Raw genomic sequence first — 12,412 nt, 5'->3', positions numbered from 1 at the left:
AGCTCTGGAGACTGTAAAACAACTGAAATGATGCCCAGATGGTTCATTTACTAATGGTTTCTGAAAAGAGCTAATCCAAATTAATATAACTGACTTGGTATCCGCCAACTAACACACAATTGTTCCAGAACCAGTGCTTCCAATAACAATGAAAGTAGCCACCAGATCAGACAAGTCTGGAAACTTACAACAATGAACTTTGATTAGGACCCAGCTTTTCAAAAGGTTGCCGGCATTTCTCCATGTCTAACTGCTATTTGTACACCAGGGCAACCTATGCTGAAGACACAGAGGAGTGCTGCCTATTATCTAATTTGTTATTTTAAAAAAACTAGTAGATGACAGAAATGAAATCCCTATATGAGACTGACCAATTTTTCAAATCAGAGAAGGGCTTTCAGTCAGTGCTACCGCCAAGACAGGCACATTTGGTGAGGTTGTCAGACAAGGCTTTCTACAGAATCTATGGAATCCTGGAGATAACATTTTAATCAAATCTGCAAAAGTCCAGTCTAAAAATGTGAAGGATTAACTATTAATCTGTTTTTCAACTCTGTCTGGCTATTCCTGTCAAGTTTTGATTGGCAGTTTGGTCACACTTATCACAATGAACTCACTGAATGACACATCCACTGGTCCACACAGGAAGCACCTTGAGCACATCTAAAATTGACCGCTTAGGTGAGTGTAGGGCTGGATCAGCTCCATGATGGCCAAAAGCCATACAGCGCTGATCCAGGGTGACATAGGGCAGGGTCACCTTAATGCAGCCTTGCGCCATGATGGCCAAAGTCAGGATATAGTCCAAATTCTGGCCCAAAAATCAGACTACTGGGTCTGTCAGAGCAGTTGAGCTGGTCTGAAACAGAACCAGCCACAACTGTCTCCTCTGCCATCCCATGTTTCCTGGGCTCCAGAGACTTGGGGACATGGGATAGTTGTCACCCCTTGAAACCCAAGCACCAGATACAGGGAGAGGTCTTGAGAGGAAAGGGAGAAAGGGGACTAACAGGAGCCCAAGGGTTTGAACCTCTGAGGCTAGCCTGAAATAGAGGATCCATAGAACAAGCTAATAGAGTCTATCTTGCTTTACTGACTGTATGCCAAATCAACTGCAGAACAAACTAAAGATTTGTTTAACAAAAGATCCTCATTCTTCTGATAATATTTTTCCTATTACACAGAGTCAGTGATGGTCATGATATTGTATCATACACAGAAAAAATGTGGTATGATTGATTGGCAAACAGAGAAAGAAGCCAATGAACATACTACCAGATATCAATTTCATTGAGTCTGCAAATCGGTGTCCCAATGCTTATGGATTTTGCTTCTCCAATACTTACATCTTCAATTATTAATTCTGCTTCTTCATTTGTTTTCCCTGGGAATCGGATCTTCATGTCATTGAAAATTACCAAAGTCTCCTTTGTTAGCGATTCCTCTTGTTCTTTTGTTCTCTGGTGCATCTCAACCTGTCAAAACAGAACAACTTGTGTCTGTAAACTAACTGGAAGAGGCTACTGCTATCTTATATCTGATGCACAATTGATAAAAGTTTTCCTTGCTAATTCTTCACTTCACTTTTTAGTGGCTGCTCCCAGATTCTGGAATCTCATATCAAATCATGCTTCTGCCCCAAATCCATTGTCTTTAAATTTGCAAGTAATCTATAATATTTTTCAGGCAGATCTTTGTTTTTAAAAACTGGGTTGTTGCAAGGGCTTTGAATAATGTCATTCAATAATAATAATAATAATAATAATAATAATAATAATAATAATAATAATAATAATAAAAGTTTTTATTTGTAACCTGCTCTATCTCCCCGAAGGGACTCAGGGCGTTCTTTATATTTAAAAAAATTAAATATTTTTACAAATTTAAATTAAACTTCTTTATATTTCATTTTATCACTTGTGTGCCATGAATGCAAGAAAGGTGGGGTAAAAATCTAATAAACCTATATATTGCAATTTCTGTAACATTAATGGAAGAAAAAAAGAATCCCCAATGAACAATTCTTGCCAAGGAAACCTCATGATAGGGTCACCTTAGGGTTACTGTAAGTTGGAGACAGCTTGGCAGTATGCAACAATGAACTCAAGAGTATGAATTTACCATTTCTATGCCTCCCTGCGATCTAATGGAAGCTTGAGTCAAAGGAACTGATCAGTATCGTGCACTGAATGACTGATATATAATTACCAGTCATCTTTTATTATTTAAAGCACAGATCTTAGATGTAATGTTTATCATATTAGCAGTGCAGTTTCTTTACCTGACCACCCAGAACAGTGGTTCTCAACCAGTAGGTACCCAGATATTTTGGCCTTCAACTCCCAGAAATCCTAACAGCTGGTAAACTGGCTGGGATTTCTGGGAGTTATAGGCCAAAACACCTGGGGACCCAAAGGTTGAGAACCACTGACATAGAGGAAAAGATTCCCACTGAATTCAATGGGGCTCACTGTTAGGCAAGTGGGTGCAAGACTTGCGCCAAAATCAATGTGGCAAGGGAGCATATGTATTTAAAATATACAATGTTGTATTAATTATTAATGCAGGAACATGCCAAAAAGATACAATCCAGAACTGTAAATGTTCTTAACAATATATCTTATGATAGTGTATAGTACTATTGCCTTGTATTGGTTTGAAAATCGGATGTAAATGAAGTTTTCAGCTCTTTGTGTCTTCAGAGGATAACAGATATCCTCAAAATGTTCTAAGAGCCTTTTCACATTTTGACAATCTTTCATATTGGGGACCTTTTATAAAGATTTTGTTTAGGAAAGAATAATACTGTATTTCATGCAAAATAAAATGTTCTTGCTCACGACTGTTTCACTGTATTTGTGCAAAATAAAACTTTCTGCACAAAGAAATTTTTCACAAAAACATCCTAAAATGCAAAAAATGAGGTAAAAATATTTCTTATCTTGCCTAAAGTAAACTTTTGAAATGTTTCATTCTCATGCTCAGGAATAAAATAAGTAAAGATTTGAATTATTACTTTAACAATACCATCTGTTTAAAAGGTATTCACATATTTCTGTAGGTTAGGAGGAATATCTCTGGAATTTTAATTAAGCTATTTGCATTTCTATAATTGTTCTAACCTTTCTTCCTTGGAAGTAAGTCAACTAATTTCAGTGAAACTTATTTTTAAGTCGCTGAGCTTATCATCATCATCATCATCATCACCACCACCACCATCACCACCACCACAACAGTACTTACTGATTTGTACAGTGTAATAACCAAATAACAAACCTAAATCTATTATACCTGAGTCACATTCAATCACGAATACCTATTTTATTCTTCTAAAGCAGTTTCTCAAACTGTGCTCCCCAGATGTTTTGGACTTCAGCTCCCACAATCCCTAACACTGGTAAAATAGCGGGATTTATGGGAGCTGAAGTCCAAAACACCTGGAGGAGGACAGTTTGAGAAACACTGTTCTAAAGTGTTGTCGAACGCTTTCATGGCCGGGTTCACAGGGTTGTTGTATGTCTTTCGGGCTGTGTGGCCATGTTCCAGAAGTATTCTCTCCTGACGTCTCTCTCCTGAGCACAATCAAAGCCCTGACAGACCGTGCACAAAGAATCTGCGAACCTCACCTCCTCCAAGGTGAACTCAACCACCTAAACTGGGCTCTACAGGCCAATGGATACTCCACCACAGACATCAGAAGAGCTGCAAGGCCAAGAACAAGCCATGAGAGTCAAGACAAAGATCCACCCAGAGGAAAGGTGTTCTTACCATACATCAAGGGAACTACTGACCGCATAGGCAAAGTGATGAAGAAGCACAACCTACAAACTATCTACAGACCCACAAAGAAAATCCAACAAATGCTACGGTCAGCGAAGGACAAGAGGGATCCTCTCTCCTCTGCAGGAGTCTACCGGATACCATGCAGCTGTGGACAGGTATACATAGGGACCACCAAACGCAGCGCCCAAACAAGAGTCAAAGAACATGAAAGGCACTGCAGACTAATTCAACCAGAGAAATCAGCCATAGCAGAGCATTTGATGAACCAGCCTGGACACAGAATACTATTTGAGAACACAAAAATGCTGGACCATTCTAACAACTATCATGTCAGACTACACAGAGAAGCCATTGAAATCCACAAGCATGTGGACAACTTCAACAGAAAGGAAGAAACCATGAAAATGAACAAAATCTGGCTACCAGTATTACAAAACTCCAAAATCAAAACAGTAGATGGGAACCAACACAATGAGGGCTTGACTGAACAAAGGATGCCCTCAGGCAAGGGACAAAACATTTCCAATGCTAATTAGGGTGATTAACTGAAACATTAATGCTGGCTCTCAGTGACAAAGAACTCTTGCCACACCTTGGACTCTACACAGATATATATTCTTTCCTTTCCTTACTTAGTTTATCCATACCTCACAACCTCTGAGGATGCCTGCCATAGATGTGGGCGAAACGTCAGGAGAGAATACTTCTGGAACATGGCCACACAGCCCGAAAGACATACAACAACACTGTTCTAAAGTATCTGAGAATTCTTTTTCTTTCCTTCTCCAACATTAAAACACTTGCCAGTGCTCACAATAGCAGTGAAGATACCCTGGAGTTCTTACCTGTGCACTCCCCAGGTGATAGCATTATTGATAACATTTAACAAAATTTAAATTACTTTGATTCCATGAGTCATTCCCATGGGCATGATCACCTGAGAAATGTTTAAACATGAGTTCTGAACAGAGATTTAATTTTTTTTCCTCAAGGACTACAAGGACCTTTGCCACTGGCCATGTTAGACCAGCATTGTTCTGGGAATTACAGTCCATAAACATGATGTTTCCAGGTTCTGGAGTGAGCAGTCAACAATACTAACAACAGTTTTATTATTATTAGCGGATGGGAGATCTCTGTTATCTCACCAAAGCCCCATTTTTTGGAGAAGAATATTGTAGAAAAATTAAGGTCAGGCCAGCTCTAATAGTATACCTCCTGTTTTGCAAATAATTTTATTCCTATCATATGAAGACATATGGCCCCAGTTTTGTTCAAGGGATAACACCAGCATGAAAAACAAAGTACCACCTGGAAAAGAAAGCATCTCTAATTTTTTAAAATATTCATTGATGAGGTCACTACATTTTTCAGAATAGTACAACAGTGAAATACTGGCTTCCTACAGAGAAAAGACTTCAGTAAATAGCTTTGCTGCATTCCCTACCTAGACCTACCAGGGTAGGTGTATGGAGGGATGTGGAAATCTCAGCAGGGCTGAAGATTATTATGAATAGCTTTAAGCATTAACATTATCATTCTATTTTACTTCTGCATTAGCTGGCTTTCTAGGCTGCTCTCTAATGAGGCCAGATTGTTTTTATTGTATTTTGAAAGGTGCTATCTATAGAGCATGACATAATGATTTTTAAACCCTCAAAATATGATATTCGTACACACACACAATGCATAAATAGGTAATAACTGGGTTTGCTAATCCCACTGACTTTTCTAGCCTGAGGGAAGAGCTAGACTCTGGTGAGTAAGATGTGTCCAAGACTTTCTAGGGAGGGAAGAGATGAAATCAGTTCTAGCCCTTCAGGCCTAAGCTCCTCTCAGACCTAAGCTCCATGAAATAAATTCTGGCTGTTTGATGGTTGGATGCTGGTATGACGGCATAACAAGCTTCTGACTCCTACATCCAGGAGAAATAAAAGGAGGGAAGAGGTATATGGGTCTTCTATCTACATCTCACAAAGGCTCCAACCAGGTATCTTAGGAACATAGAAACAAACCAAGGTGGCCCATGTTGAACTCTGAGTTACAAAAAGAAAACAGAGCTGCAAGGGGGCAGACATGGGCATGACTATGCCTGATGGGTTTTCAAAGTCCAGGTTACCCTACAAAGATGAAGTACAGCACCAGGTCAAGGGAAAGGGCAAGCCAACACACCTGTCTCTATCTTCTCCAAAGCCACACATGAACTGAGAGCTATTGAAAAAGAAGAGAAGCTGCCTAGCCTTGCTACACTGGATCTTTGAGATCATCCCCTATCAGGCCTCTTCTCCTTCCACATACAAACTGCACACTTTCAACTTTGACCAGATTCTGGAAAGAAGTAGATACTTCTTATGTATTCTTTCCCATTTCCCCAGCTCCTAACTGACAGCTGGAGAAAAGTGTAAACCTGGCCCTTCCTCCATAGTGCATTACAGAGATGTAGCACTGGGTCAAGGACTTCCAGGGAGGGGTTGCTAGAGAGCAGGCCGGGTTCATCATGGACGCCGCTGAAGCCCCAGCCTTGGGCGCAGCGCCTTCCTGGGCGCACCCGAGGCGGCGGCGGCGGCAGCGGCGGGTGGCGGAGACCACTGGGGCGCTCACCACAGAACCAGGAAGTATTTTTGTATTCTCGCAATATTTTGCGAGATCTTGTGAAATGTCGCAAGATTTCTGCGAGATCTCTTGAGAATAGAAACTACTTCCTGGCTTTGCATCAAGCGACCCAATGATCGCCGCTGCCGCCCACTGCCGCTGCCAGTAAGTTTGGGATGGGGGGGCGCAATTTCGGCCGGGGGACGCACGGCCCTAGGTTGGCTTAACACCTAGAAAAACCTAGAGAGAGTGAGTTTTCATTTGCCAAGCAAGAACAGTCCAAATTTATCACGCACTTGATGCTTTCAGGTGGCCTGTGAGCATCTCAAATATATGATAAAGATTTTAAGTAACAAGCTGAAAGTGCAAGCTGTAAACCAAAATTCTTCAAAGTAAATGAATAATTCATATGTGACAGAGGTGATGTAGACCCATCTCTTTAGCTCAGGGGTGCGAAATCTTTGTCCCTGAAGATGTTTTGGAGTGTGACTTCAATCATCACTTTCCATTAGTCAAGTTGTATAAGAGATGAAGGAAGCTGCAGACCAAAATATCTGAATGGCCAAAGTTTCCCCCAGCCCTGTCATAAGTCTTCCCAGAAGACTCCAAAAACAGATTGGAGGAAGTGTGATTATCACAAGCAAATGCCTTCCTCTTGGAGAACACACATTTGCTTTGGAAGGAATCACATTATTTCTTTTCCCCAGGTAGTATCTTCACAGTGCAGCAGCCAGTCAGTGCCGGTCAGTAGCTTCCACATCAGCAGGTTGGAAAATCTGTGCTACAATTTTAGCTGAGCTATCCAGGATGTTAACCCCAACCTCAAAACTTATTCAGCATCTTGGACAGGTCAAAGTTCAGACTAAAATCTGAAATGGATTTAGCAGCCCATTGCCATGCAAGCAGTGTGAAAGACAGTAACAAGAACTGTGGATCCAATGCTCATGCAATATATTATGAGTTCTTCCCTCTATAAGACCTCTATAAAAATGAATTGTGCTACACGTGAAAAACAGAATGGATAAAGATGTTCAGCAGTAGTCACCAGTTCAAAGATTTATGGAAAAACCTTCCAAAGTCATAAAAATACAAAAAAAATGCTTTATCTCTTTTTCAAACCTTGGCTGTGAATTACTTTAATTCACCATACCTTCCCACCAAACATGTCAATTTTCTAAACTGTACTGAAGTCTCATTCAGAATAAAGTTGCTGTCTGCAATATGATGCTTGAATAATCTTTAATTACACATATCTATTTTAATTTCTGCAAAGCTAATTACCTGTGAATTGTTGATTATAGAATAATAAATATTGGCTTGGATCAGAAGGGAATAATACGTTAATTCCCAAATATTCACTGCCAATCTGCTTTACAATGAGAACACCCCTTCTGTCTTTCTTTTGTTAACAATATGCACACCAATATTGCAAAAACACAGTTAATGCAAACGGCTAACTTACCACAGAAGAATGTACAGTACCCAGGTTGGCAGTGTGAGACATTTTGACTGTAGATGAACCTCGGTTTAAAGAGTGTGACCTATTCACAGCAGACTGTCGGGAAAGCTGTACTATTGGCTTGGCAGAAAAAGGGCGGTTTTCGGCATGCATGGTCAACGCAGAAATAGATCGAGGGCAACTGAGCGAACGTCTGATAGGACCTGCGGCTGTGGGAGCAGATGAATAAGATGGGACTTTTTTAAGAGGTCGCTTCCAGTGCATTCGGCCTGCAAGGGAATGCAATGATTCAATAAAAGGTTAGATTTCATTTTTTCAAAACACCACATAAAGAAGGATACAGAAACTCACCTGCGCTCTTGCAGGAACAAATTCTTTAATATAGTTTATTGAGTTTTTTTAAAAGCATGATACCAGTTCTGATCCTCTCGGGACATGTTTGAGATCTGTTCGTTTCCAACAAAATAATGTCTGTTTGGGGTCCATGTCTTCTTACCCTACCCTGAAAATGCAGCTAGTAACCACATTTTTCAATTGAAGCACTCAAAAATAACTCCAGGCCCTGGAGTCCAGGGTGTATGGTTTGCATTGTGTGGGACTACAGGCCCAATCTGTATGAGCAGTCTTCCCTGCCTGCAACTCATACTACCAACAAATAAGCAATCTTTGAAAGTGAGCAGATGATGTTACACATGGATGTCTGATCCAAATTGGGACAGAGGGGTAAAATATCAATATTCTCCATAACTTAAATAAAGACAAGTGATTGGGGAGAAATTGGCATATTGCTGTTCCAATCTGTGCTAACTTTTGTGTGAAAAAATAATAATAATGTCAGCCACCCATTTTACAGCCAAATTTGGTATGGACATGTAGGGAACACACATTTGGGACAGAGGAATCAATAGTAAATGTTAAAGATACCTCAAACAGTTTATCCCATACCTCAGTCAATAGCTTGATTATAAGTACTTCTTTTTGTTTACATTCCTCACTGTATGCACTTTATGGCCCTGTCATTTTTATGCGTTTTTCATGCTTTTATCCAACCCATGTTCTATTGATCTGTTTTATTGATTTGTTTTATTGATTTGTTTTACTTCAATATGTTTTTACAATGTCTGTAAACTTTGGCTTTCCAGATGTCTTGGTCTACACTACCCATAAATCCCACCCAGTTTTGGTCAGTAGCAGAAGTTTGTGGAGATTCTAACCTCATATATCTGGGGAGTCCTGAGTTTCCTACACCTGCACTACATTCCCCCTGCTCATCATCCCTTCAGGTATGCTACAAGGGAATGAAGAGAGATGCACTGAGATGACATTTTCCAAAGCAATATATAGTATCTTAATATAATAAAAGTGCAATCCCTTCCTCTTCTGCCTATGCAAAATAAATACACAAAATTACTACATTGTGGATTTTTTTTTTTTAAAAAAACTCATTCCTAGCTGAGGAACCTTTGGAATATTCCTTGTAAAGGTAAAAAATTGAATATATGGAGATGTAGGGGGCTGCCCCTCTCCCTCCCCCCCCTCCATATATACCGTGTTTCCCCGAAGATAAGACAGTGTCTTATATTATTTTTTACTCCCAAAGATGTGCTAGGTCTTATTTTCAAGGGATGTCTTATTTTTCCATAAAGAAGAATTCACATTTATTGTTGAACAAAAAAATGAACATTTATTCTATACTGTACAATAGTTGTCATCACAAACCAACATAACTAAACCAGACAAACGGTGACTCCTGTCAAAAATTTCTTGTTACTACAGTAGAGTCTCACTTATCCAACATAAACGGGCCGGCAGAATGTTGGATAAGTGAATATGTTGGATAATAAGGAGGCATTAAGGAAAAGCCTATTAAACATCAAATTAGGTTATGATTTTACAAATGAAGCACCAAAACATCATGTTAGACAACAAATTTGGCAGAAAAAGTAGTTCTATACGCAGTAATGCTATGTAGTAATTACTGTATTTATAAATTTAGCACCAAAATATCACGATAAATTGAAAACATTGACTCCAAAAATGCGTTGGATAATCCAGAACGTTGAATAAGCGAGTGTTGGATAAGTGAGACTCTACTGTACCATTATTTCCATATACAACTGGTATGTACATTTACCAACCCTGCATACTATGGTGGGCACCAGGCATGCTTCCAAACAAAAACTTTGCTAGGTCTTACTTTCTGGGGAGGTCTTATATTTAGCAATTCAGCAAAACCTCTACTAGGTCTTATTTTTTGGGGATGTCTTATTTTCGGGGAAACGGGGTATATATTCACACACACTTTGTATTTATTTAACTTACTAGATCGTTCTAGCAATTTCCTATCTTCAAGATCAAATGAGACATTCTTTTCTTTCTTTCCATTTTCATCTTCTTTCTCAGCTTCCTCCTCCCAATCGGACATTTCACTGCTACTTTCACAGCTGCTGCCACTGCTGTAATTCTTGCTTTTCTTCACGAACTGTGCACTCTCTGGCATGGAATACAAGGGCTGATAGCGGGACAGGAAGGGCAAAAGAGGTATGCATTAAAATCTCTTCACATCATCCTAGAGTGCATTCACTCGCAAAACAATGTACGTGTTTAAATGTGGATACATCTTGATATCCATGTGGCAGATAGTGAGTGCAGCACTGCAAGAAATTTTGGAACGGAAAACAGAAATTATTTTTGGAAAAATTGGATCTTTACATAACTCAAAGATAGATGGATACATGATAGGATAGATGGATAGATACAGTTTCAGTTATGCTTTCATCTGATTTAAAAGATCTACAGCACTAAGATCCAATGTCAGACATATCTTCTGTACTTTTAATACCTTTCAAAAAGAGGTCATTTCAGCAGACATGTCTTGCAAAGCAAACATCATCTTCCTAAACTTCTTCTACCTTACAATTAATAAAGAACAGTTTAAAATCTCTCTTAGGGAAAACAAACTTTGACCAAAGTCAAGATGTTAACAGAAAAATGCACCAGTCTCAAGGAATGCAAGAGGATTAAGCTTTCAAATCTTACTTCCGTAAAACCTAAACATTTTACTCTTTTGTTAGATTTGCTGTCATGTTTTCCTGGATGAGTTGGGGAGCCTTCTTTTAATGCCAGCCATTGTGTCTGTGACAGTTTTCTTACCCAATCACATTCGATTTTGTTGAACATTAAATACATCTGGCACAAAGCAGATGCTTCCCGTCAGGGCAGGCAGCAACTGAGCTGGGCAGAATTCCAGAAAAATTTAACATTTTAATTTAAAAGGGTATACAGCAGTCCAGGAAGTCCAGGCAGTTTTCCAACAATTCTGCCCTTTCAAGACCTTTCTTCCAAAGGTCCTTTATTACCTTTTTGCAGAGCAATTGCCAATGCAAAACTATTTCCCACAACAGACTCACACACCACATCGGTTACTTCAATATTCAAACCATGTGGGTGGCTTTTATCACATGAGTGCTGCTCTTTGCAAGTGATGGAAAGCTTTGCTCATTTCATTCTTATGAGGGAGAAACAAATAATTAATTCAATTTTCTCCCTACTAATAGGACATCTTCACAGACTGCGCTGCTTTCAAAGACATTTTATGACTCTCACAGCTCAGCACTGATATCCCTTCCCTTTAAATATCTGAGATCCCCACCAATCCTCACCATTGAGTTGTCTTCCTATAATTTTCTACTATAGGGATGCCTAAAAGTCTGCTAAAAACTTTCAGAATAGCCTGTCTAATATTTTTAAAGCTGTTCCAAATACCAAATATTACATCAGACATTACCAATTTGACTTAATTTTTTAAAAATGTAAAGGGCATTGTGAATGAGCTTAATATTCTTTAGCCCAAACCCTAGAAGCCATCAGCAATTTTGAGTAGACTAAGTGGAGGCCAATGCCTTCATTCTGGTGATAGGTCTGCAAATCTGTGAATCTGTGTTTTTTTTTTAAAAAAAAAGTTTTAATAATTCAGGCAGGTGTCGAGCATCAGCCTCTACAGTCAGCTCTTCACATTCACTGGACTTTGGGGTACAGGACCACTACATTTTTTAAATGTGAATAAGAAACTATCTTTTTTACCTGAGAGACCAGCTGTCTAGAAATTTCTAGTCCCTCCAGCACAACTCTATGGTCAATATTTGCTCAACTGGGGGATATAGGGATTCCTAGAGATAACATTTTAATCAAATCCACAAATAATCAAATTCACAAAAGGGAAACTTGCAAATGGACTACTGCTGTGGAAAAAAGGAGTGATGAAGCAATTCAAATGCGGAGTAGCGACCAATCACATGTTCATTATTTGAATTGCCTTCCTCTATTCCTTTCCTACCAGCAAACAGCAGTGGTAGCAGCCAGTCCCAGGGTTTGAAGGCTGCTGGAGCAAGAAGAGGAGAGAGAACTATGGAAACCGGGATGGGTAATTTCCTCCCTCATGTAACAGCCAACCAACTCATTGATTGCCTTCCCCAAACCTACAAAAAGCTTGTGGAACTCTAAGAAGGACTACAGCACATAGAGAGAAGGTTTTATATGTGTTGACATCGAATTGTTGCCTGTTGCAAAGCCACCCTG

At 39.4% G+C, this 12,412-nt stretch overlaps 1 protein-coding gene across 5 annotated transcripts in view; it reads right to left on the bottom strand.

The window, feature by feature from the left end:
- The window catches only part of ttll7 (tubulin tyrosine ligase like 7), a 107,781-nt gene that overhangs the window by 15,467 nt on the left and 79,902 nt on the right, over positions 1-12,412 (bottom strand). For 4 of the 5 annotated variants that reach the window (XM_062978101.1, XM_016994885.2, XM_008114157.3 and 1 more), the window contains exons 15-17: positions 10,157-10,346; positions 7,838-8,103; positions 1,347-1,475 (exon numbers count right to left, since the gene is read on the bottom strand). In XM_062978101.1, the coding sequence (XP_062834171.1) occupies positions 1,347-1,475; positions 7,838-8,103; positions 10,157-10,346 (585 nt within the window). The remainder of the gene's footprint in view (positions 1-1,346; positions 1,476-7,837; positions 8,104-10,156; positions 10,347-12,412) is intronic. The other variant, XM_016994887.2, reaches the window with a different exon arrangement.

The sequence above is a fragment of the Anolis carolinensis genome, chromosome 4 (genome assembly GCF_035594765.1).
Source record: "Anolis carolinensis isolate JA03-04 chromosome 4, rAnoCar3.1.pri, whole genome shotgun sequence".
Lineage (NCBI taxonomy): Eukaryota > Metazoa > Chordata > Lepidosauria > Squamata > Dactyloidae > Anolis > Anolis carolinensis.
The sequence above is the reverse complement of the archived record's forward strand: the minus strand, read 5'-3'. Positions and strand labels throughout refer to the sequence as shown.